Source organism: Loxodonta africana, chromosome 26 (genome assembly GCF_030014295.1).
Source record: "Loxodonta africana isolate mLoxAfr1 chromosome 26, mLoxAfr1.hap2, whole genome shotgun sequence".
In the NCBI taxonomy this organism is placed as follows: domain Eukaryota; kingdom Metazoa; phylum Chordata; class Mammalia; order Proboscidea; family Elephantidae; genus Loxodonta; species Loxodonta africana.
The window spans coordinates 34,206,776-34,233,825 of NC_087367.1; the positions used below are offsets into that span (position 1 = coordinate 34,206,776).

At 39.3% G+C, this 27,050-nt stretch overlaps 1 protein-coding gene across 6 annotated transcripts in view; it reads right to left on the bottom strand.

Moving 5' to 3' along the window:
• TTC27 (tetratricopeptide repeat domain 27) overlaps nucleotides 1–27,050 on the bottom strand; it is a 301,004-nt gene that overhangs the window by 70,490 nt on the left and 203,464 nt on the right. For 5 of the 6 annotated variants that reach the window (XM_064277232.1, XM_064277231.1, XM_064277229.1 and 2 more), the window contains one exon: nucleotides 16,986–17,213. The exons of the other annotated variant lie outside the window; for it this stretch is intronic. In XM_064277232.1, the coding sequence (XP_064133302.1) occupies nucleotides 16,986–17,213 (228 nt within the window). The remainder of the gene's footprint in view (nucleotides 1–16,985; nucleotides 17,214–27,050) is intronic. 6 annotated transcript variants of the gene reach the window in all.

A 27,050-nucleotide genomic window follows, 5' to 3' on the forward strand; every position in this document is an offset into this window, starting at 1 on the left:
CACACACTTTTCCTGACTTTAAGCCACACCGTATCCTCGTGTTTTGTTTGAATGACTGCCTCTTGATCTATCTATAGGTTCCTCATGAGCAAAATTAAGTCTTTTGGAATTCCCATTCTTCGAAATGTTTCCATTATTTGTTATGATCCACACAAATCCCTTTGCATAGTCAATAAAACACACGTAAACATCTTTCTTGTATTGTCTGCTTTCAGCCAGGATCCATCTGACATCAGCAATGATATCCCTCATTCCACATCCTCTTTTGAATCTGCTTGAATTTCTGGCAGCTCCCTGTTGATGTGCCGCTGTAACTGCTTTTTGAATGATCTTCAGCAAAAATTTTACTTGTGTGTGATATTAATAATATTGTTTGGTAATTTCCGCATTCTGTTGGATCTCCTTTCTTTGGAATAGGTACAAATATGGAAAAGATCTTTGAACTCTACAATCTTTTAATTGTTTGTGGTCTATCTACTAAACCATACATAACGCATTCACTAAGATTACCAACCAAGACTGGCATCTTGGTTCAGGAATGACCATACTGCTAAGAGCAGGAGATCATAAAAGAAAAGCAAAATTAAAAGAAACCTCAAAAAAAAAAAAAAAAAAAAAGACCTCTCACACAATTCCTCAAAATACATGTTTGAGTAACAAAATACTTCTCCTATCTTCTATCCAGTGCTATCTGACAGAACTATGATGGGAGTATCATTACATTTTCTAGTTATTGTTCTCAGGTGCCGTTGAGCTGGTTCCAACTCATAGCAACCCTATGGACAGCAGAATGCAACTCTGCCTGATCTCACACCATCCTCACAATTGTTATTATGTCAGAGCCCACTGTTGCAGCCGCTGTGTCAATCCACCTCACAGTAGCTATTTTAAAAAAAGTAAAAAGAAATAGGTAAAATTAAGTTTAATAGCATGTTTTCTTTAACTCATTACATCCAAAATGTTATCATTCCAACATGCTATCAATATACAAAATTGAGATATTTTATATTTGTATTTTCATACGAAAGCTTGGAAATCTGGTGTGTATCTTTACATTTACTGCGTGTCTCAATTTCGACTAGCCACGTTTGAAGTGTTCAACTGCCACATGTGGGCAGTGGTTACCATATTAGATAGCACAGTTCTACAGTATTTCTCTGAAACAGTGTAGATCCTGGAATATCTTGGACACCTCTCGTTTCTCCAAAACAAAGCTTTCTCCTCTGGCTGACATTCTCACATGGGCCTCGATCTTTCACATACCATAGTTACTCCTGTTCCTCTCTATGGAGTCCCTGGGTGGTGCAAATGTTTAACCCACTCACTGCTAACTGAAAGGCTGGCGGTTCAAGTCCAACCAGAGATACTTCGAAAGAAAGGCCTGCAGATCGACTTCTGAAAAATTAGCCGTTGAAAACGCAATGGAGCACAGGTCTGCTCTGATACAGAACTGGTCGCCATGAGATGGGATTGACTCCAGGGCAACTGGTTTGGGTTTTTTGTGGTTCCTCTCTATACAACAGCAACCATGATGATTAGCACTTGATTAGCATTTGGAGTCCCTGGGTGGTGCAACCGCAACTGGTAGACTACTAGCTGAAAGACTGGTGGTTCGAACCTACCCAGAGTCTCCTTGGGAGACAAGCTTGGAGATCTGCCTGCTTCTAAAAGGGCACAACTTAAAAACACTATGGAGCAGTTGTACTCTGCACACATTGGTCAGGACAGACTCCACATAACTAAAAACAACAAAAAATCTACTACATGTGCATCCCCTACATGTGTCAAGCACTGGTACCACACGTTCTTCAGGCATTACCTCATTTATTCCTCACAACAACCTTGCGAGGTAGGTAATGTTATCTTCATTGGAGGGATGCAGAAAGGTCACAGATTTGGTCAGGGATGCAGGAGGGGTTCAACCCAGTTGGTGTGACTTCAAAGTCCATGTCCTCTCCACTCAGCACATTGCCCCCCACTACACCATTCTGTCCACCCACAAGCCACGATCTATAGCAACACCAACCTTGTCACTGATAGAGAGGAGAAAAAATAGTGCAGTTAATATGTACTAAGGAAAAAACCAGATCACTTTTTTTTTTAAATTGTGCTTTAGGTGAAAGTTTTTAGCTCTCATTCAAAACTTTATGCACATATTGTTTTGTGAGATTGGTTGCAATCCTCACAATGTGACAGCATGTTCCCCTTTCCACCCTGGGTTCCCTGTGTCCATTCATCCAGTTCCTGTCCCTTCCAATCTTCTCATCTTGCTTTTGGACAGGGGTTGCCCATCTGGTCTTGTATATTTGATTGAACTAAGGAGCACGTTTCTCACATGTGTTATTTTTATTTTATAGGCCTGTCTAAACTTTGTCTGAAAAGTGGGCTTTGAGAATGGTTTCAGTTCTGGCTCAGCAGAGTATCCAGGGGCTAGAGTTCTGGAGGTTCCTCCAGTCTCTGTCAGACCAGTAAGTCTGGTCTTTTTTCATGAATTTGAATTCTGTCCAAATTCTGTACATTTTTCTCCCATTCTGTCTGGGACTGTTTTGTACCATCAGGGCAGTCATTGGTGGTAGCCAGGCACCATCTAGTTTTTCTGGTCTCAGGCTAGTGGAGTCTCTGGTTCATATAGTCCTTTGGGCTAATATTTTCCTTCGTGTCATTGGTTTTCTTCATTCTCCTTTGCTCCAGCTGGGATGGGACCAATATATCTATCTAAGACGGCCACTTGTAAGCTTTTCCAGTCAGTTTTTTAAGAACCAGAAGCATATCTATTTTACAAAATAATATTAGGATCATTATTTCCTGTCCTTGAGCATAGAGAATGTGACCCAGCTGGAGCTGGGCTCACAAGGACACATCAACTGGGCCCTGAGGTATAAAGACAATGGCTAAAATAATCTTGGAAAACACCTTTTAGGGAAACTTTCATGTAAAACAGAACACAAAAGACTTTCCACTCTTAACTTTCTCTATTAACATTTAGTGAATAGAAATTTGTTGGACCAATGAACATCTTCCTGATTGCCATTACTGAAACCAAGGACTGTTAAGAAAGATGGTTCAAAATGTAGGATCCCAGTCTCTGGCCAATCTGTGAAAAGGTGAAGCTTTCAATGGTTTTGCCCATTTTGTAATGTTAATATATCCTGATGACTCTGTAGTTTCCTTGGACTCAGGCAGACATGGCTGTGGCAACATGCTTGTCCATTTTCCACTTTTGCCTTTTTGAACGTATGTTGAATAAGACTTCCTTTTTGCTTTACTGAACTTTGTAATGTTTTCTTTTTCCCCTACAACACCCCTAAAGGCTCTCGTGATTTGGGCCAGGCAGGTGGACCAATATGAAACAGAAGAATGGATGACCACATTTAGTTGTAGGAAAGAGCTGAAAGGAAAACCTATTATCAAAAAAAAAAAAAAGGGACTTGGAAAGAATGGAGCAAGACTAAAGCAAAAAAAAAAAAAAAAAAAACCCAGTGCTGTCGAGTCAATTCCGAGTAGAACTGCCCTATTGAGTTTCCAAGGAGCTCCTGGTGCATTCATTCAAACTGCCGACCCTTATGGTCAGCAGCAATAGCACTTAACCGCTATGCCACCAGGTTTCCTACAGGGCCGCTATGAGTCGGAATCGATTCTACAGCACTGGGTACTCGGTTTTTAAAGAATTGCATGACCTTGGCCACGTCACTTAACCTCTGAGTCTCAATTCCCCAATTGTTAAACGAGGGGGGTAGACTAGGGTAAAATTCCCAGGCTCCTTTAGACTCCCTATTTCTGAAAATCCAGAGGGGACATGGTTCAAAGGTACACTAGCGCCATCTAGTGCCAAAATATGCATACTAACGATACCAATCAAATATTTAGAATCAGCAGGTTTGAAGTTACAAGGGACCTTAGAAATCAATGCAAAGGAGGCCAAAAGGAAAATGAGGCCTAGAAAGGACGTTATTTGCTAAAGCCACACAATAGTTAATGGCTCCTGGTGTGCAATATGTGTGTGCAATATTTATTAAAGTTCAACAATTAATAATAAAACAGACATTAAACAGTTTGCTACTCTGCGGACTAACAAAGACTAGGCACCATTAGATGATAGTCATAGGTTACTTTCATAATTAAAAAGTTTATTTCTATAAGGGAATGTAAAGTGCTTCTGCAATAAGCACTATCTGCTTATATATCACAACTTTGTTTCTTAAATTATGAACCCACTATTCAAATTTCCTTCCTTCTTTGCTAATTTCCCTCATAAGATCAACTGCTTTGAATTTTTTTGATGTAACATATAATAAAACTTAAGACATTATAATCTAATCCTAAAGCTCAGCTGCACTCTGTTCTCTCCCTTCTATATCCCTGCCTCATTCCCATGAACCCAAATGCAGATGACTATTGAATGTGGTTTCATTAAACAGGAAATTATCCCAGGCAAATCAGAGTGGTATCAATGTTGCTTGGGAGTGGCTTTTCCCAGAGTGATGCTCGGAGCTTGTATTTTTTTTTATGTGCACCACAAACTCTTCTGTGACCAAATTTCTTATTTACTAGATTCTGAATTCCTCTCCCTAAGCAAAAATATGACTGAAACTGCCAGCTTCTCTATGTCTTTAAAGGATGTTTCTTCCATTTCAGAGTCTTCTTTTAAACTAAAGAATCAGCTACATTTTTTACATACATTTTCCTTTACTAAATAGGCCATTAATTGTTTAATGCCCTTATTTTCTTGTCCTGGATTTGGTTATCACTGTTCTTATATTCCATCCTTTCTAGAGAATTCATAATTTGAGGTAATATGGATGTTTATGTGTCATCTACATGTGAGACTCTCCGGGTAGATACCTTCCTATTTTTAGGCTACAGATAAGGAAATAACAATGCTTCTCTACAATACTCTGCAATACTACTATTGTGCAATAAACAGGATGGAACGTGGCCACTATCTAACAACCATTCCTGAGAACGTCCTATGAGTCAGGAAATATGCTAGACACTTCATATATAAAAACCAAACTCGTTGCCCTCAAGTCAACTCCAACTCATAGTGACCCTACAGGACAGAGTAAAACCAGTAGAACTGTCCCATAGGGTTTCCAGGGAGTGGCCGTAGGTTCCAACTGCCAACCTTTTGGTTAGCAGCAGAGCTCTTAACCACTGTACCACCAGGGCTCCACTTTATATATATTGGCTTTAATTTTTCCCAAAAGCAAGTTCAGCTAAGGATTATTACCACCCTCATTTTACAAATGAGGAAACTGAAGCTCAGAGACGTGAAATGATTTGTCTGTGTCATGTTCCTCGGGATTGTTAGAATTCAGAATCCGGCCTATGGCAGCAATACTTCTGCCACTATTCCTCAGTCACAGCTACAGCCCAGGTGTTATCACAGTGCTCATACTGCTTGGCAGTTTAACCTTAAGTTTCATTTTTTATTACTTACCAATATGACAAAGGAAGAACAAAAAGGAAAGAATCTTTTTCCCCTACATATTATTCACGCATGTCCGTTATAAAGTAAGTTCCAACTTCCTTGAGTCTACCCACCACAACTAATGCAAGTTTACAGCAGGAATTATATAACTCCATCTGAATTAAAAAAAAAAAAAAAACTTTTTTCTTTCAAAAAGCTTAAATGAAAATTAGCCCCTACAAATCAAGGAAGATCGTGGTACAAGCTCTCAGAATAATTAAAGTCACAGAGTATTATATCCCAGAAGTCTGCTCTTATGTCTGTGATGCACTGGGAAGGGCTGTCTGTCTTGCTTCCTCTAAAATTCCCTGGTTCTACAGAGACTCACTCCCTTGTCCTCTACTGGATCTTCCCAAAACATCAAAGTTAAAACTTCACTTTGCTCCGATGAAAGCTCCAATGACTCTTTAGAAGAAAAAAGTTCAAATTTGATATTCTGGTATTCAAGGCTTTCTATAATTTGACTTCAACTGAATCCACCGTTACTTCCTAACACAAAGTAATCTCCTTGAGAGGCAAGATAGTGAAGAGGGTAAGAGCAAGTATTCTGGAACCAGAAAGCCTGGGTTCAAATCCCCAGCTCCACTCCTCATATAAGCTGTGAGATCTGGAGCAATTACTTAACGTCACTATTTCCTCATCTGGGAAATGAGGGTAATAACAGTAATCACCTCACTGATGGTGATGAGGATTAAAAATATATACAAAATGGACAAATAATCCAATTAAAAAATGGGCAAAGGAAATGAACAGACACTTCGCCAAAGAAGACATTCAAGTGGTCGAGAGACATGTAAGGAAATGCTTGTGATCACTAGCCATTAGAGAAAGGCAAATCAAAACCACCATGAGATACCATCTCACCCCAGCATTACTGGCACAAATAAAAAAAAAAACAGGAAATAACTAATGTTGGAGAGGCTGTGGGGAGATTGGAACTCTTATGCACTGCTGGTGGGAATGCAAAATGATACAACCATTTTGGAAAATGGTACGGCGCCTCCTTCGAAAGCTAGAAATAGAAATACCATATGACCCAGCAATCCCACTACTAGGAATATATCTTACAGAAATAAGAGTCGTCACACGAATAGACATATGCACACCCATGTTCACTGCAGCATCGTTCACAATAGCAGAAAGATACAAACAACTTAGATGCCCATCAACAGATGAATGGATAAACCAGCTTTGGTAAATACACACAATGGAGTATTATGCAACGATAAAGAACAAGGATGAATCTCTGAAGCATCTCGTAACATGGATGAACCTGGAGAGCATTATGCTGAGTGAAATCAGTCAATCGCAAAAGGACAAAGACTGTATGAGATCACTACTGTAAAAACTCACGAAAAAGGTTTACACACAAACAGAAACAATCTTTGATGGTTGGCGGCGTGGGGATGGAAAAACACTAAATAGACAAGAGATAAGTGGTAACTTTGGTGAAGGGTAAAACCACACAATTTTGGGGAAGCCAGCACAACTTGTCCAAGGCAAGGTTATGGAAGCTCCATAGACACATCCAAACCCCCTGAGGGACCAAACTGCTGGGCTGAGGGCTGTGGGGACCATGGTCTAGGGGAACATCTAGCTCAATTGGCGTAACATAGTTTATAAAGAAAATATTCTACATTCTACTTTGGTGAGTAGTGTCTGGGGTATTAAAAGCCTGTGAGAGGCCACTTAGGATATCCCCTTCAGGAGCCAAGGAAGAATGAAGAAAACTAAAGATACAAGGGAAAGATTACTCCAAAGGACTAAAGTACCACATCTACCACAGCCTCCGCCAGACTGAGTCCAGTACAACTAGATGGTGTCTGGCTACCACCACTGGCTGCTCTGACAAGGATCACAATAGAGGGTCCTGGACAGAGCAGAAGAAAAATATAGAACAAAATTCTAACTCAAAAAGAAAGACCAGACTTGCTGGCCTGACAGAGACTGGAGAAGCCCTGGGAGTAAGGCCCCCGGACACCCTTTCAGCTCAGTAATGATGTCACTCCTGAGGTTAACCCTTCAGCCAAAGACTGGACATGCCCATGAGACTAAAGGGGCACACTAGCCCTGGGGCAAGGACTAGAAGGCAGGAGGGGACAGGAAAGCTGGTAATAGGGAACCCAAGGTTAAGGAAGGGAGAGTGTTGACATGTCGGGGGGTTGTTAACCAACCTCACAAACAATATGTGTACTGTTTAATGAGAAACTAGTCTGTTCTGTAAACTTTCATCTGAAGTACAATAAATAAAAATATATACAAAATGCTTACAACAGTAGCAGGCACAAAGCAAACACTCAATGTTTGTTGCTATTATTATAACTGAATTAAAAATAAACAATCAACATCAATGGTTACCACGAAACCCTTGCTCTGTACATGGTTGGTTTTTGCATCTGTTAGACTCCTTCCCTAGGATACTTTTCCCCAATCTTTCCTCCTATCCAAATCCCTATCATTTCCTCCTAGGCCACATGAATATGTACTTCTCCCTTAGGCCTTTTCTGACTATTCACGTCCTTATTCATCAGGCCATCACTAGATACTCAAAGCATATTTTCTATTTACTCTGCCCCTTTGCCACATATAATGTTCTTTGTATACGTTCCCTTTCTCCTTTTGTTGTTATTTCAACTCATAGTGACCCCATGTACAACAAAAGGAAACATTGCCCAGTCCTGTGCCATTCTTACAATTGTTGCTGTGTTTGAACCCACTGTTGTAGTCACTGTGTCAATCCATGTCATTAAGGGTCTTCTTCTTTTTCACTGACACTCTACCAAGCATGATGTCCTTCTCCAAGGACTGGTCCCTCCTTATAACATAGCCAAAGTACGTGAGATGAAGTCTCGCCATTCTTGCTTCTAAGGAGCATTCTGGCTGCACTTCTTTCAAGACAGATTTGTTCGTTCTTCTGGCAGTCCACGGTATATTCAATATTCTTCACCAACAGCCTGCTTTCTCCATTTAGCCCATATAAACCACAGGAAGGCAAGACTCCTTGTCTTAACATAATTCTTTTCTATCTCCCTCAATACCTCAAAATGGTTTACAAAGAGTTCATACTTAGATTCTAGCTTAGAATATAAAAACCCATTGCCATTACGTCAATTCCGACTTACAGCAACCCTATGGAACATAATTAGTAAATAAACCAAAAAACCAAACTTGCTGCCGTCAAGTTGATTCCAACTCATAGCAACCCTATAGGACAGAGTAGAACTGTCCCATAGAGTTTCCAAAGACTGCCTGGTGGATTCAAACTGCCAGCCTTTTGGTTAGCCACTACGCCAGCAGGGTTTCCTAGTAAACAGAAATTGATACTATAATATTAATACTCTTATCTTCCTTGCAGTCTCGTTACAAATATTACTTCTCATTTCCAGAGCTAATACCTTCACCTCTTTTCATTCTGGAAACCCTGGTGGCACAATGATTAAGAGCTATGGCTGCTAATCAAAAGGTCAGCAGTTCAGATCGTACCCTCTTCTAGAATGATAGTCCCTTAGTTATCTTCCCTTCTCCTTTACAACAATCTCTCATTTATTCCATGGATCCAACCTCTCCTTTATTCACTGGAGTCCTTCTCTTCTGCCTTCGACCATGTAAAAAGTCTCCAGTATCTGGAAAGTTCTACTTGATTCTTCTGCCCTCTCTGAGTACAATACTCCATATTGTGACTCTCATCTCTCTGACACACTCTTAAAATGAACAGTTTATAAATGTGACATCCATTTCTTCATCTGCCACTCTTTAACCTCCTGAATCTGAGAATGCTTTTGAAAGTCACTGGTGAGTTCCAAATCCAATGGCCTCTTCTTAGCCCCCTTTGGACTTTACCACCATAACATGTGACATCACTCACTGGCATTCATTCTTCAGAATTGACTCAATGGCAATGGGTTTTTTTTGTTGTTGTTGTTGTTGTTGTTTGTTTGTTTTAGTTTCCATGAGCCCCTTCCTTTGAGTTTCCTTCTATCCCTCTAACCAAGACTCTGACATTCTTAGTTTGTTTCATATTTCACTGGTACCATTTCTTACTACTTTCCTCCTACTACTGCAGATGTCCAAAGTTCAGTACTTCTGGTTTTCTCTTCTGACAGGGTTTCCAGTAAAGAATCCATTCGCTGTATGGCTTCAATTCACTTCCACAGAAAACCTCCAATCTGCATGTTCAGGTCTGATCTCACTACTGGGTTTCAAGTTTTTATGTCACCTGCCTACTGGTCATTCTGCTTAGATATAGCATCATCTCTTTATACCGAACATCCAAAATTATATCACCTTCTCCTGCAAGAGATATTTTCCTCTCCTCCTGAATTCCCATATATATCAACAGGGACACTGTCTTAGTTTCCCAAAGGTGCCGTAACAAAATACTAGAAGTGAGTGGCTTTAAAGAACAGAAATTGATTTTCTCACAGATCTGGAAGCTTAAAGTCCAAATCAGGGTCTCAGCTGTATAGATTCCTTCTGTGGACCTTTCTCCTAGTTTCTGGTGACTGCCAGCAATCCTTAATGTTCCTTTACCACTTTATAGATGTATCTGTCTCCATTATCACATGGCATCTCTCTACTCCCTATGTGACACTCAATTTTTATAAGACATTGTCTTAGTCATCTAGTGCTGCTGTAACAGAAATACCACAAATGCATGGCTTTAACAAATAGAAATTTATTTTCTCACAGTCTAGTAGGCTAGAAGTTCAAATTCAAGGCGTCACCTCCAGGGGAAGGTTTTCTCTCTCTGTCAATTCTGGAGGAAGGTCCTTCTCATCAATCTTCCCCTGGACTAGGAGCTTCTCCGCACAGGAAACCTGGGTCCAGAAGGTGCTTTCTGCTCAAGGTGCTTCTTTCTTGATGGGATGAGGTCCCCATTCTCTGCTTGCTTCCCTTTCCTTTTACCTCTTGTAAGATAAAAGGAAGTACAGGCCACACTCCAGGGAAATTCTCTTTATATTGGATCAGGGATATGACCTTAGTAACGGTGTTACAATCCTACCCTAATCCTCCTTAATATAAAATTACAATCACAAAATGGGGGCCAATCACACAATACTGGGAATCTTGGCCTAACCAAATTGGCACATATTTTGGGGGGACACATTTCAATCCGTGGCAGACATCACTCAGAAGGGATTAAGTTTAGGATCTACCCTATTCAGTAGGACCTCACTAACATAACTAGAGAAAAGACCCTATTTCCAAACAGGTGCATATTCATAGGTACAGAGGTTAAAATTTTAACACATATTTTGGGAGGACACATTTCAAGCTGTAACAAACATTTTCCCTTCCAGTCAGGCAATTGAGAAAATTGCCATCCTTGCTGATTTCAAGCTCTTCCTCAATCCTGCCAGTTCAATAAGTCCCAGAAAATGTTCCTTCATAATGAGACTTTAATCTGCTCTATCTATTCCATCCTCACTGCTAAAGCCACAGATCACCCACCCATAACAATCATTCCTTATTTGAACTTCTTATAATACCACTTTTGCCATGACATTTTTTATTCAAAACCACAACGGACATCCTATAGGACTAGATAATCCTCTAGCAGGTTATTTAAGGCTCTTCACAAAGCTATTTCTACCCATGTCATTTCCCATCAGAAACTCTGCTTCTTGCTGATGGGATGACACAGCCTAATTCACTCCCACATCCACGTATGGTCACAGCAGGTACCTGACAACGTTCAATTAGACAACCATGTAATGTACTGTCCAAAGTGCAACACTTCCAAAAGTGAAACAGGGCATGAAAAATAATTAAAATTACACGATTAAAAAAAAAAAACTTATTTATTGACCAACAAATTGGTTTATTATATCAGGGGACTCATAAGATCTTTCTATTAAAAAACCACTTCCAAAAAATAAAATTATTAAAAAAAAAATGTTAAAGAAAAATATTTTTAAATATTGGTTATCCGAATATTAAAAACTAACAAAAGAACCGTTACATTACTTATAATATCTGCACTTTGTAATATACTACAGAATTAAATTAGTTTTTCTTAGTAAATCTTCATGTACTTTAATCAGTTTCTTGGCCATATATGATACTAATATCATGCCATTGGTATTTTTCTGATGAATATATTTTTTTCAGTATGATCTTAGAATTTTTAACTTTTTCATAAAATTATCTGTAATCTACTTCAAAGTTGGAGCCATGGTGGTGCAACGGTTAAGAGCTCAGCTCTTAACCGAAAGATTGGCAATTTGAATCCACCAGATGCTCCTTGGAAACCCTATGGGGCAGTTCTACTTTGTCCTGCAGGGTAGCTATGAGTCAGAACCAGCCCAATGGCAAAGGATTTTTTTTTTTTTACTTCAAAGTTGCTTTATTGTTAGCTGCCAAATTTATTGTTAATAAATTTGAAATCAGTGAAATTTTTGATTGACTCTTCTGTAGGTCATAACCACTTTAATTTTCTCTCTAAAATATTCTCTCTAAAGGTGCTGAGCTTTTTAAATTTTAAAACATAAATATGTCCTTAGTTATGTCTTTTTCCCTCCATTTAGACTACTCTCTTGTGCTTTTTGGCAAGATTGCTCTGCTTTCACTCCCCATAGATATAGCCTGGATATATATGTGAAAAGAGAATAGAATTTTTTAAACTCCATTTTTCTATTTTCCCTTTATTCCAACACTTAAGGAAAACAATATAGCACGTAGGAACTCTCCTTCTTCAAAGATAGTTCAGACTTTGAGAACATGTTAAAACAGGTTTACAGTGTTCAAGTTTGCATTTTGTAGTAGTTCTGTACAACTGTAGCATCAAGTGCCTGCATATTTTGACATAGCTTCTGGTCTGCCTGAATTGGATCCATATGACAAACTGCAAAATACCCTCACATAACATCAGCTTGTTCTGTGACTCTGCTTTGAGCAATCGTCTTTTTTTTTTTTTTTTTTTGTCTAAATAATTAATTCAAAATTATACAATGAGACCAGCAAGCCCTGTCAAGTCCTCTCTTGCAACTTGCCTTACATCTATCCCTTCCTTCCTATTGCCCGTCCTGTAATAACTGTCACAGCTGCAGTCTCCTAACTCTGCCTACATCTAGTATTCCCAACAGCCATAGTGTTGCCAAAACAATTTCCCTAAATTACCTCCTTGCACACCACATTTCTTCATTTAAAACAAAGCCAAAAACAAATCAACCCTTCAATGGCTCCCTATGTGCCAAATAAAAAGTTCAAGTTTTAGCCTCACATTTGAGACTGTTCATAATCTGGCTCCAGTCTAGTTTTTCCGCTGTAATTGTCCTATTTCCTTTCACTCTGCCAAACTAGCCTGTTCATTACTCCCACTGTTCCCCCAAACACACACACACACACCCTAACACACACACACACACACACACACACACACACCTTCTTCTCTGTCTGCTTCCAGAGCTCTGCTTACAGTGCTCACTCCCAGGAATGCTCTCCTCGTCCTTCGCCTATTCAAGCACTACTTGTCCTTCAAAGCTAAATTTAACTTTCTACTTGTCCTTCAAAGCTAAATTTAACTTTGTCTTTGTTGCCTATCAAAGCTAGAAACATTCCCGTCGGCCATTATAAACTAGCATCTTATAAATGGCTCACATGGTATTTCTTTGAAGCCTGGTATTGCTATCTAGTTTTGTCTGTGGTTGTTTCACTAGATTATACCTGAGAGTACAAACTGGATTATCTTGCGACCTTCCACCACTTTTTCGTCCTCTAGCTCAGTGCTATATGCACAGCAGGCAATCAGTCTATATTTGACTGAACAATTGGTTAAAGATATTCTTCATTCACTCATTCACCAAATATTTATTCATTACCTAATATAGGTTGGGCATTGGGAAAACATCAGAAACCATACAGGAAAAAAAAAAAATCTTGTCTTCATGGGACAAACATTCTAGAGGAAGAGAAACTGAATTTTTTTTTTTTTAAGTAAACTATACATAATACTGGAAACCCGGGTGGTGTAGTGGCTAAGTGCCACGGCTGCTAACCAAGAGGTCAGCAGTTCAAATCCTCCAGGCGCTCCTTGGAAACTCTATGAGGCAGTTCTACTCTATCCTGTAGGATCGCTAAGAGTCGGAATCGACTCAATGGCACTGGGTTTGGTTTTTTTGGTATACATAATATCAGAAGGTTCTAAGTTCTACAGGGAAAAATAAGTACAATTAGAACCTTTCAAATGAGCTGGTTGGTAGGGAGGGTGAATAAGGTGTGTAAGGTGGGAGTGGAAGTTGCAATTTCAAATAGAATGATCAGGAAACTTGGCCTCCCTGGAAAAGTGACATTTGAACACAATCTTGAATAAGGTGACAGAGTATGTGCATATCTGGAAGATGAATAGCCCAGGCAGAAGAAGAACAAATGTTAACACTCTGAGACAAGAATGTACCTGGTATATTCAGGCAATAGCAAAGAGAACAATATGGAGAGAGGAGAATGCGAGGAGTCAGGGCAGATAAGCAACAGGAACTATAATGGCTTTTATTACTAGTGTGGTAGGGAGCCAATGAAGCACTGTGAGCAGAGAAGGACGTGATCTAACTCACATCCGGAAGGATTGATTTGGAAGCTCAATGACAATAGATAGATGGGGCAAGCATAGAGGCACGAAGACCAATAAGGAGGTATTACATAATTAGGTGAAGGGTAATGGGGATTTGGACCAGGAAGGTGACACAGAAATATAAAGAAGTGATTTAATTCTGGACATATTTTGAAGACAGATCTGCTAGGATTTGCTGATGGACTAAATGTGGAGTATTAGAGAAGATGAATAAAGGATGACTCCCAGGTTGGATGAGGCTGTCATGTGCTGGGATGAAGATGACCTTAGGGGTAACAGGTTTTAAAGTTTGGGAGTTGTCAGTGGACAGATAGTACTGAACACAACTGGACTAGATGAAATAAAGGGAGTAAGTGTAGACAGAGATGAGGACCAAGGATTAAGCTCTAAGGTACCCAAACATTAAGAGGTAGAAAACATGAGGAAACAGCACAGGAGACTGAGAAATAGCCAGTGACAGAAAGAAAACATTAATGTTGATGACTGTGTGCTTGAGAGAATAATTTACATCTGTAGGGCACTGATTTAACTTAGACTATGGCAGACTAAGTGAGGGAATTGATTTTCCCCATTCAGTACGGCAGCTACGGTTGGGTGAACTTTAGGCAGAGGCTATTAAGGTAAGCAAGGATACAATACAATTTTCTATAAAAGTAAAACTTTAATAATACAATATTGAGTGAGTTCTGTCTTCTATCAAAAAAAAAGTGGTAATCAAATTAGATCAGGATTTCTCACCCTTGACACCACTGACATTTGTGCCAGATAATTCTTTGTTGGGGCGGGGGGGGGGGGGTGCTGTCCTGTGCACTATAGGATGTTTGGCAGCATCCCTGGCCTCAACCACTAGGTGTCAGTAGCATGCACACACACATCTACACCAGCACCCCTAGTTGTGACAACCAAAAATGTTCCCAGACATTGCCAAATGTTCCCTAGTGGGGCAAAAATCACCCCCACTTGAAATCCACTAAACTGTCAAAAAAAACAGCTCCTCGACCAGGGAAAGACTGATGACAAGGACCTTCCCCCAGAACCAGCAGAGAGAGTAAGCCTTCCTCTAGAGCTGGCACTCTGAATTTGGACTTCTAGTCTCCTAAATTGTGAGTGAATTTCTCTGTTAAAGCCATCCACTTGTGGTATTTCTGTTACAGTAGCACTAGATAACTAAGAATTTGGTACCGGGAGTCGGGTGTGGCTTTAACAGATACCTAAAATGTAGAAGCAGCTTCAAACTGTGAAATGATGGAGGCTGGAAGAGTTTTAAAGTGCCTAACAGTAAAAGCCTAGATTACCTTGAGGAGACTGTTGGTGGAATTATGAACGTCAAAGACAATTCTGGTAAGGACACAGAAGGAGGTGAGGAAAGCTATTACAACTGAAGATGGCCCATATGGTAAGCAGCAGCAGCAGGGAAATGGCAGCAGCAGAATGAGATCAGCATGAGACACCGCTGGAGCTGACTCACAGGGCAAGAGAGCCAAGTGCCTTTGTGCAAGAAGCTTCCTGGTGGAGTGGGGTGTCTCTAGGCACTTACTGGGGAAGCTAGGCTTGCTGACCCACAGAGAAAGTGAGTTGAGTGCCCTCTGGCTGGAGTTGACTGGTGGAGTGGGGAGCATCTAGGCACTTACTGGTGGAGCTACAGAGCTTTGGAACACTTGCCCCAGCTGGGCAGACACAGGCCACAAGGCCAGAGGAGCCAAGAGGCCAAGGAACCAGGAAGCAGAAGCTGAAGAGACAAGGAACACAAGAAGCAGAGCTGCCTCAGTCTCAAAGGGCAAGGCCACAACCTCAGGGGACCTCATACCACCAAGAAAGCAGCACTGGGAGCAGATTGCGTCCTTTGGAATGGGGGTTCCTGCACTGAGAAGCCCCTAGACCAGGGGAAGATTGATGACAAGGACCTTCCCCCACAACCGGCAGAGAGAGAAAGGCTTCTCCTAGAGCTGGCACCCTAAATTTGGACTTCTAGCCTCCTAAACTGTGAGAGAAAAAAATTCTCTTTGTTAAAGCCATCCACTTGTGTTACTTCTGTTATAGCAGCACTTGATAACTAAGACAGGGAGCAAAATCACCCCCACTTGAGATATACTGAACGGTCAACAAAAACAAGCTCCCAAGTATAATTTAAGCATACTTACTGACAAATGCAATTGTTACTTTCTGCTGATATTCATTACCTACACCTACCTGCCTACTCTCTACTCCAGAGTCTTTACCAGCCACCTGATTAGGGTAGCTATGAGTTGGAATTGACTAGATGGCAATGGGTTTGGTTTTTTAATTGTATTCGTTTCCCAGAGGAAGGAAAGGAAGCAATTAGCTCATCCCATATAAAAAAAAAAAAAATGTACTTCCGATTTTTCAATGAAAAAGACATGCCTAGAACCTATCCCCTTTAAAATGTACATTTCTGATAATAAATTCACTTTACATTGAATATAATTTTCTTTCTCCTCAAAATTAGGTACTCTTCTGTGAGTTTATCATGTCATTTAGTTAAAGATTCAAGTTCTTTTTGTATTGTTTTTAAAACTTAAAAAAAACCTTTTTAATTTAAAAATATTTGTATGTAAATATACACATTTGTCTCCTAAAATGATCAACAACATATTCTATGTTATCTATTTATATAAAGATTTCTATTTCATTATTGAGTTCAGCAATAACTTGCAGAGCCTTGCATTGTCTGCATTTTTGACTCTCATTCATTTCCTTCCTAATGAATCTGCTTACAATGATATCTAATTTTAAAAGCTGTATTTGAGTTGAAAGAACAGAAATAAAATGAGACAAAAGATAAAGCAAGAGACAATGAGTTAAATTCTTAGTTCTCAAAGACAAGCTCACCAGTCATTGGGTGAAAAAATGGTACTCATTCATTAAGTAGCAAATCCCAAGAAAAGTAAGCGCCAAGAGCAGGTGCAATTTTATGTATTGTCTAACCTGCATGGGATTAATCTTCACTGAGCGTTCAAAGCATTCCACACAGTCTTTAAACTCCCTGTTTCGAAGATGAAGGAGGCCTTTGGAGCGCTGAGCCCGAGCACTGCGGTGCCGGGACAACTCCCAGGCCTTGTCATAGTAAGAGTGGTCACGAAGGACATCTCCAAGCAAGCAGTATAAACTTGGTGTTTCCTTTTTCTCCAACTCTTGCCTAAGGATTTCTTCTGCCTAGAAACAATGACACAAATAATTAAATTGCTTAAAAGTGAAAAACTAATGGCTACATTTTTAGCACATATATATCTTTTATCCCATGTGATCAAAATTTTATCTTCAACACTTGAGATTATCTGCTTATTTCATGTATCTAGGACAAAAAACAATATGAAATAATATGATAACAAGTTAAATAGAGGAATAAGGAGTAAAAGGTGAATACTGCCTTATTGGCATTGGCCTACATCATGATATCAGGGGGAATCATTTGGCTTACCATTTCTCTGCTCTAAGTGTCTCCACTGTGACCATTTCTTACATCAGTAACCTTTTTCCCGTGGAGCCACTGGTGGTTTCAGTTAGCAGTTGAGCACTTTTAACCACTCTGCCATCAGGGCTCCTTTCTCCAAGCACAGTGGGGTGAAAGTAAAAATCAATAACAGAAGGAAATTTAGGAAATTCACAAATATGTGGAAATTAAAAACCATACTACTAAATAACCAAGGGGTCAAAGAAGAAATCACATGGGAAATTCAAAATACCTTGGGATGAATGAAAACAAATAACATACTAAAACTTAGGAGATGCAATGAAAGTAGTGATTACAGGGAAATTTATAGATCTCAAATCAAGTTTTTTTTTCCACTGTAAGTAACCAGAAAAAGAAGAAACTATGCTCAAAGCAAACAGAAGAAAGAAAATAAGAAAGATCAGAGCAGAAATAAATGAAACACACCCTCTCCTCACTTATCAACATGGTTAGGCTCCAAAGACCAGGTTATTACGTGAAATCGGTGTTGTGCAAAAAATGGAGGATGATCACATCAGATCACAAGATGGAAGATGATTACATCATTACCTAAGTGCCAAATTACATCATTACAAAACTGCCAAATTACATCATTACGTAGCTACCAAGCCACTGAGAATCATGGCCCAGTCAAGTTGACACAACTTTAATCATCAAAGACAGCATTACTCTTGCCTTGCACCTCAGTGTTCATTACTGCTCGACATACATCATTAATGACCAAAAGGTTGGACAGTAGTTTTTTACTATTATTGTAAATGTGAAATGTTGGATTATAGTATAGTTGAGAAGTGAGGAGACGGTATAGAGAATAGGAAAACAATAAAGAAAATTAAAAAAAGAAAAAAAAGAAAGTTTATTCTTTAAAAAAGGCCAACAAAATTGACAAGCTTTTCACTAGACCGACCAAGAAAAACAGAGAGGAGACTCAAGTTACTAAAATCAGAAATGAACAAGGAGATATTACTATCAATCTTATAGAAATAAAAAGGATTATAAAGGAATACTATACTCCACAGTTACTTTATACTAAAAATAGGATCCAAGGCTCAGAATGTCTAACCATATCCTCAAAGCACTTGCTAGATTCTATGAATATTTATCATACATACAAATGCACTATACCAAAGGCTAAGAATATTCACCAGAGGCCAAAGACATGTAATTTAAAACAGACCTAGCGTTTGCAACTTTTGTGAAGAAGATAAATACACAAATGGAAAATTAAATACTAATCAGGAAAACCTTCACATTTGGAAATGTTAAGGTGCTAAGGATTACAAATACGTCTTCCACTGTCATGTATTGAATTACATCCCCCCAAAATATCTGTCAACTTAGCTGGGCCATGATTCTCAGTATTGTGTGATTGTCCACCATTTTATGTGACTGTTCACCATTTTATGTGATTTTCCTATATGTTGTAAATCCTATAACTATGATGTAATAAAATAGATTATCAGCAGTTATACTAATGAGGTCTACAAGATTACGTAGTGTCTTAAGCCAGTCTCTTTTGAGATATAGAAGACAGAAGCGAGCAGAGACACACAGGGACCTCATACCACCAAGAAAGCAGTGCCGGGAGCAGACTGTGTCCTCTGGACCTGAGGTTCCTGCACTGAGATGCTCCCAGACCAAGAGAAGATTGATGACAAGGACCTTCCTCTAGAGCCAACAGAGATAGAAAGACTTCCCCTGGAGGTGACGCCCTGAATTTGGACTTGTAGCCTACCAGACAGTAAGAGAATAAACTTCTCTTTGTTAAAGCCAACCACTTGAGGTATTTCTGTTATAGCAGCACTAGATGACTAAGACATCCACCAACTTATAACTACAGGAACTCTTGTAAGAATGAAGAAAGTAGAGAATGAGTGGTATGTAACTTTTTGCCGGGTATTTTATTCCCTGGAAGATGGTTTTGGAGGGCCAGGGCGGTACAGCTTGCTGGAAAAGGTGAGAAATACCATGGCAATGATCCTGCTTGGTCTGAACTGACCTCTTCTTCCCTCAAATTCTTACCACATTTCTATATTACATAAGTCAATTCTTTCTCCTTGAGATCTTATACCTCTTCTTCCTGCCAGCAAAATTATCTTTCCCAAGGGCAATGCTTGCAAGCAATATATTTCCCTTCTTCGACTAGTCACAATGCATTTCTCAGTCTTCTTCACTCTCTCCAAATTGTTCTATTTTCTCCTCCCTCCCCCACTTACCCACTCAATTTACATAATTTATCACCAAAGAAAAAACTACAAAAGATGCGTCCAGTGAACATAAAGCACAAAGACACTGTGCACACCCTTTGTAGTATCACTTTTGCAATACCAAAATGTAGGTGGCCAGAAGTCTTTCAAAGAATGCAAAAGCTTTGTTTTCTTCTAGCTATGGGCTGCTACTTCCCTATGGGAAAGTACAGATGTATATTTTTATAGGATGCAAGAACTTTACATTTAAATGGGCTACTGGGTGCAATGAATTTGTGGGGTGCTTGCAAGAGTCTTGTCAGCTGCAAGCTCCAGAAAACATTCCCCCACTCACACATACATACAAATCTAGGCTGCTTCAATAATTCACTTTACTCTGTAATTCCATGTAACTAATTATTATTCCTAAAATAATTTTTTGGCAGTGACTATACAAAAATAGCAAGTCACAGTATAAAATTAAATCAGCCAAGATTTGAGCAGAACCTACAATTATAGCTGAAATAAAACTCAATTTACCTTACATGGGAAACCTGCACTACACAGAGCAAGGGTCACACACTTGAATACCCAGAGGTTCTTGACAGTTACTGGGAATCAATCAAGCAGTCTGGTGAGTGAGCACCCAAAGGAGGAAGCCACCGCCCAGCTCCAGTCAGTCAGCACAACAATGTGGGAATTTGGGCCAGTATTGCCATATCTTTTAATTTTTTAAGACAGGCCAAGAAATCTAGATTTTTAAGTGAAACCCCCTGAAAAAGTTTACTCAAATTTTCTTCAGAACATTGTTTAGGCTGAACAAACTGCCTCTCTGGGTTACATTCATCTACAAGCTGCTGGTTTGAAATTTCAGATATAGAATGACAAACCCCTGTCTAAGGTGGACATTAGCAGCTTTTTTTTCCTGCTCCCATCCCTTCCCTGATCTTCTGATAAGAGAACTCTTCTTCCCTGAGGGGAACCCATTCTACCTGGTTCAGTAGAGGCCTATAAGAGGGGAGGACACATGACTTAGCCCATCAGTCTTTCTGTTAGAGCTATGGAATTGACTATATTTCTCCACTGGGATTAATATTTTGGGCTTCCTGTAGACATCTTGCTACCAGAGAAAGCTCATGAGAGAGATATAGAGTTGTGATGACATTGTCTAAGCCCCTAGATATGGCTAATATTTAATAGCCAGGTCTTTTAAAATTTTCAGTTGCATAAACTAATAAATTGCCTTTTTAACCTAAATTAGTGTACATTCATTCTTTTACAAACAAAAGTGTTCTAATGCATCCCAAGAAAATTTTGTTGAATGACCCATCCTGTAGACTTCCAACTATAGAAGATCTGTAAGGATGTAGGTGCCTTTAGTCAGAAAGACTAAAAGATCAAATGCCAGTTCTATTATTTACTAAATGTATGACCATGAGCCAGTTAATTAATACTCGAGAGTTTGTTATTCATCTTACCTCATCTATTTCACAGAGAGGTTGTAAGAATTAGAAGTGAAATGTACCTAGCATTTTGTCAGGTACACAGTAAGCCTTAAACTGTTGTTTGTGCTCTTCCTCAATTTCCTCCATTGGAGAATCAGACTGGAAAGTATAGGGTGCTTAGTTTCACTACCAGGAAGAAAGAAGTAACTTGAAACAACTTTGAGGAACATTAAAATTTTCCATAAGTAATCATACTGGCTCTATACAGTTTTTCCAAAGACAGAAGAATTCTTGTTGTCAACTACTGAGTAGATGATAATGTAACTGAGCCAACAGGAATGGAAGAAGTGAAGTCAAAGGAAAAACAACTATTGACATTAAAGGTTAAATCTAAATTTTTTCACATAAGGCTAATTTCAGCCAAACATCAGAGTTTTATGTAAGTGTGGAGACGACCAGTAAGAGGCCCTAGAGATCTCAGAGAAAGAGTCTGTACAAGATACAAACTGAGCAGAGCACTGCTTCAGAGAAGAACAGCAGAAGGAGGGAATACTGTAAATATGACGGTCAAATGGATTTGGAATCTGTACAAACTTCTGTCTTAGCACCTGCCATAGTAAACTAAAATTATCTGCTGGTGAGTATCTGTACTATCAAACTGTAAGTTACTACAAGGTTAATTTTGTCTCTTACTCATCTTTGGAATATGACTGTTGAATGAATTCAACTAAAACTAACAGTTAAAGTCACAAAGGGCTATTGGTGCTTACTAAGGACTTTCAGATTCTAAATAGAAACATAAAAGTTTCTTCCTATTTGGGGACAAAAGGAGAACTCCTTTTGAGGACATGCTCTGGCTGACAGCAATATTGAGTATCCCTGTATGACTACATTAAGACAGATCTAACAACAAAGCAGTCTCAGTGAACAGAGAGGTCATATAGTAGAATCTGAATTCCACAGGTCCTTCTAACCCAAGTAATTGCACCTAGAAAGTGACTCTTCTTGGTACCAGGAACACTAAGGGTCAAAACTGATGGCTCAAAAGAAGATTCTAAATACCTGAAGGGATCCCTACCCTGGTGATGTACCTTTTGATAAAATGGTCCAATGTTGAGAGGTAACTGTGAGCTTCAGATATACTACAGGCAAAGGGGTTAATATACTTACAAAAAAAAGCTGAATTGGACTCATTTACATTTCTGATGGCATATTTCCCTACAAATTATTATACACGCAATTTGAGATTTGAAGCAGGTAAGACCCTACTATGCACCACCAGGACTCTGGAAGGCACCCTGTCAGGGACAAGGCCCTGAGTTCTGGGTAAAGAATACGGGTGAAAGTTAAGTTTGGTGTATAGTGAAAAGTGAGATAAAACATTCCATCTATAATTAAGGAGAATTATTCATACTTGAGCCAGAAGGAATTATTTAAAAAAAAAAAAAAAAAAAACTGCCTTTCTTGGCTGTGATTTGTGCCTTGGTTTTCTGAATTAGCAAAAGGAATTAGAAAGTCTAATATGTGATAGATAAGTGGCTCTCATCTGACCTTGCAACTGGTCAGTAAGTAGGAAATCAAGGGGAACTGGCAGACCAAAAACTGTAGGACGGCCTCTTGGCAAAGAATGAGGGGGAGAAAGGAGCTCTGGGACCCAGAGATGATACAACTACAAAGAGTGTCTTGAGGACTGCAGAAACAGCAGAATTAGGCTTCGCAGCTAGAGATTTGCTCCAAGTGGGTGAAAAAAGGTAGGCTAAGAATTTAAGTTCACATTATAAGCCAGATTTGGCCACCTGACTATTGTCTTCCCAAAACCAAAAACCAAACCCATTGCCGTCGAGTCAATTCTGACTTATAGAGACCCTACGGGACAGAGTAGAACTGCCCAATAAAGTTTCCAAGGGCACCTGGTGGATTCAAACTGCCAACCTTTTGGTTGGTAGCCATCGCTATGGTCTTAGGTTTTTAAAAAAGTTTGTGTGAGTGTATGAGTATGTGTGCATATAACTCACACAACTTTGACACAGTCTAATTCACCAGTCTTTTCCCGGAAACAGAGAGCAAAAATTGGTGCTGATTTTCACTACCGTACTGGCTAGTACTCAAAGATAGGGAGACTGGCCACTGAACGGGCACTCTATCGACCTTTACAAAGTGAGTGAGGATGACCAGGCAGAGCTAAGATAGCACAAAAGCACCATCAATTCTTACAGCTGCCAGGGACAATCCTGGTCTAAATTCTTATTATGCAAGCAGCAACTGAGAGGTGAAAACTGCAAAACATTCCACCCACCCCAGTGGGTCCCTCCTAGCTACAGTCCTGTGTGGTAGTGCCTAGTCGCATTGGCCCCACTCTCACACTGAGAAAACTGTCCACTAATTACTTTTTACATTTATGTGTGTGATAGCATCATGCTCTGCTGCTTGGTTTTTCAAAGAGTACTTGCCAACATAAATACTCCAGGCCCAAGATAAAACAAAATAATTAAAAACACACCTAGTTCTCATCCAGTTTGCTGATCATCTCCTATTTGTATTTCTAAGTCATAGAGTATTTTTAATTATTTTGCCTATTTTTCTCACTCAAGTGAGCACCACAGGTTTTAATTTACAAAGCTAATATCCAATTTTTAAAGGATTAACAATAATCACGATGCGAGTTAGGTGTAGGAAAGGAATGGAAGCTTTATAAGAAAGGAAGGAATGAGCTCAGATTCCAAAATCTGCCAACATCTAATGTGAATCCAACAAGTGGCAAAAATAATTCATACTTTTCAGCATTGTTATGAACACTATACAAAAATTGAAAAATAATTATATAAAGAATGTAGTACATAAGACGTACTAAAAAACTGTATTATATAATAATAACATGTTCACATTTACCTTGAAGTTTCTTATTTCTATTCCTAAAATTAAAAGATTAAAATGGGGGAATCACATAATCTGTTTTGAGAGACAGAATAGTAGGGTAGGAGATGGAGAGGTATTTTTCCCCATATGTAAAGCCCATAAGGAGAGCTATGCATGGAGATTTCCTTCAATGCTGTGACATTCAGTGAACATCTGTTGTTGTTGAGCCCATTGTTGCAGCCACTGTATCAATCCATCTTCATTGTCTCTCGACCTTACCAAACATGATGTCCTTCTCCAAGGACTGCTCCCTCCTGATAACATGTCCAAAGTACCTGAGACAAAACCTTGCCATCCTCACGTCCAAGAAGCACTCTGGCTGTACTTCTTCCAAGACAGTCTTGTTCATTTTTCTGGCAGTCCATAGTATATTCAATATTCTTCCACCAAAGGCATCAATTCCTCTTTGATCTTCCTTATTCATTATCCAGTTTTTACATGCATATGAGGTGACTGCAAATATCATGGATTGGGTCAGGCGCACCTTAGTGCTCAAAGCGACATCTTTACTTTTCAACACTTTTAAGAAGTCTTTTCCAGCAGACTTGTCCATTCAATTCGTAGTTTGATTTCTTGACTGCTCCTTCTGTGGGCACTGATTGTGGATCCAAGTAAAATGAAATCCTTGATGACTTCAGTTTTTTCTCCTTTTATCATGATGTTGCTTACTGGTCCAGTTCTGAGGATTTTGTTTTCTTTATCTTCAGGCGTAATCCCTCCTGAAGGCTACAGTCTCTGATTTTCATCAGTAAGTGCTTCAAGTCCTCTTTCAGCAAGCAATCAAGGCTGTGACCTCTGCAAAATATTAATAAGTCTTCCTTCAATCCTGATACACCATTCTTCTTCATATAGTTCAGCTTCTTGGATTATCTGCTCAGCATACAGATTGAATAAGTATGGTGAAAGATACAACCCTGATGTACACATTTCCTTATTTTAAACCACCCAATATCCCCTTGTCCTGTTTGAACAACTGTCGCTTTTTCAACGCACAGGTTCCTCACGAGCACAATTAAATGTTCTGGAATTCCCATTCTTTGCAATGTTATCCATAAGTTGGTATGATCCACACAGTCAAATGCCTCTGCACAGGCAATAAAACACAGGTAAACATCTTTCTGTTAATCTCTGCTTCCAACCAAAATCCATCTGACATCAGCAATGATATCCCTGGTTCCACATCCTCTTCTGAGTCTGCCTTGAATTTCTGGCACATCCATGTCTACGTACTGCTGCAATCATTTTTAGATTATCTTCAGCAAAATTTTACTTGCATGTGATACTAATAATATTGTTCGACAATTTCCACATTCTCTTGGATCACTTTTCTTTGGTATGGGCATAAACATGGATCTCTTTCAGTCAGTTGGCTAGGTAGCTGTTTTACAAATTTCTTGGCATAGACAAGTGAGCGCTTCCAGCAGGGTATCAGTTTGCTGAAACATCTCAGTTGGTATCCCATCAATTTCCGCAGCCTTGTTTTTCGCCAATGTCTTCAGTGCAGCTTGGACTTGCATCCTTTAGTACCATTGGCTCTTGATTACATGCTACCTCCTGAAATGGTTGAACATTGACCAATTCTTTTTGGTACACTCACTGTGTGTTCCTTCCATCTTCTTTTGATGTTTCCTGCATCCTTCAGTATTTTGACCATAGAAATCTTTCACAGTTGCCAACTCAAGGCTTGAATTTTTTTCTTCAGTTCTTTCAGCTTGAGAAATGCTGAGCATGTTCTTCCCTTTTGGTTTACTAATTCCAGGTCTTTGCACACGTCATCACAATACTTTGTCTTCTCAAGCCACCTGAAAGGAAGAAATGATGAAGTAAAACAGCTGAACAGAAGATTTGAAAAACCTTCTGTTCAGCTTTTACTTCATCATTTCTTCCATTCACTTTATCTACTCTATGTTCGAGGGCAAGTTTCAGAGTCTCTTCTGACATCCATTTTGATATTTTCATTCTTTCCTGTCTTTTTAATTATCTCTTGCTTTCTTCATGTATGATGTCTTTGATGTCATTCCAAAACTCGTCTGGTCTTCAGTCATTAGTGATCAATGCATCAGATATATTCTCACGGTAGTCTCAAAATTCAGGTGGGATATACTTAAGGTCATACTTATCTGTCGTGGACTTTTTCTAATCTTCTTCATCTACAACTTGAACTTGCATATGAGCAATTGATGGTCTGTTCTGCAATTGGCCCCTGGCCTCATTCTGCCTGATGATATTGACTTTCTTCATCATCTCTTTCCACAAATGTAGTTGATTTGATTCCTGCGTATTCCATCTGGCTAGGTCTACGTTTATAACCACTGTTTATGTTGTTGAAAAAGGTATTTCCAATGAAGGAGTCACTGGTCTTGCAGAAATCTGTCATGCAACCTCTGGCATCATTTCTAAAAGGCCATATTTTCCAACTACTGATCCTTCTACTTTGTTTCCAACTTTGGCATTCCAACACCAATAATTATCAATGCATCTTTGGTCTTAATGGTTGGTGCGTAAACTTAAATAATTGTCATATTAACTGGTGTTCCTTGTAGGTGTATGGGTATTATCCTATCACTAACAGCACTGTACTTCAGGATAGATCCTGAAATGTTCTTTTTGACAACGAATGTGATGTCATTCCTCTTCAATTTGTCGTTCCTGGCATAGTAGACCATATGATTGCCTGATTCAGAATGGCCAATACCAGTCCATTTCAGCTCATTAATGCCTAGGATATCAATGTTTATGCATTCCATTTCATTTCTGACAATTTCCAGTTTTCCTAGATTTATACTTCACACATTCCATGTTTCACTTATTAATGGATGTTTGCAGCTGTTTCTTCTCATTTTGAGTCATGCCACATCACCAAATGAAGGTCGCAAAAGTTTGACTGCATCCACATCATTAAGGTCGGCTCCTTTTTTTTTTTCTACTTTGAGAAGGCAGCTCTTCCTCAATTATATTTTGAGTGCCTTCCAACCTGGGGGGCCCATCTTCC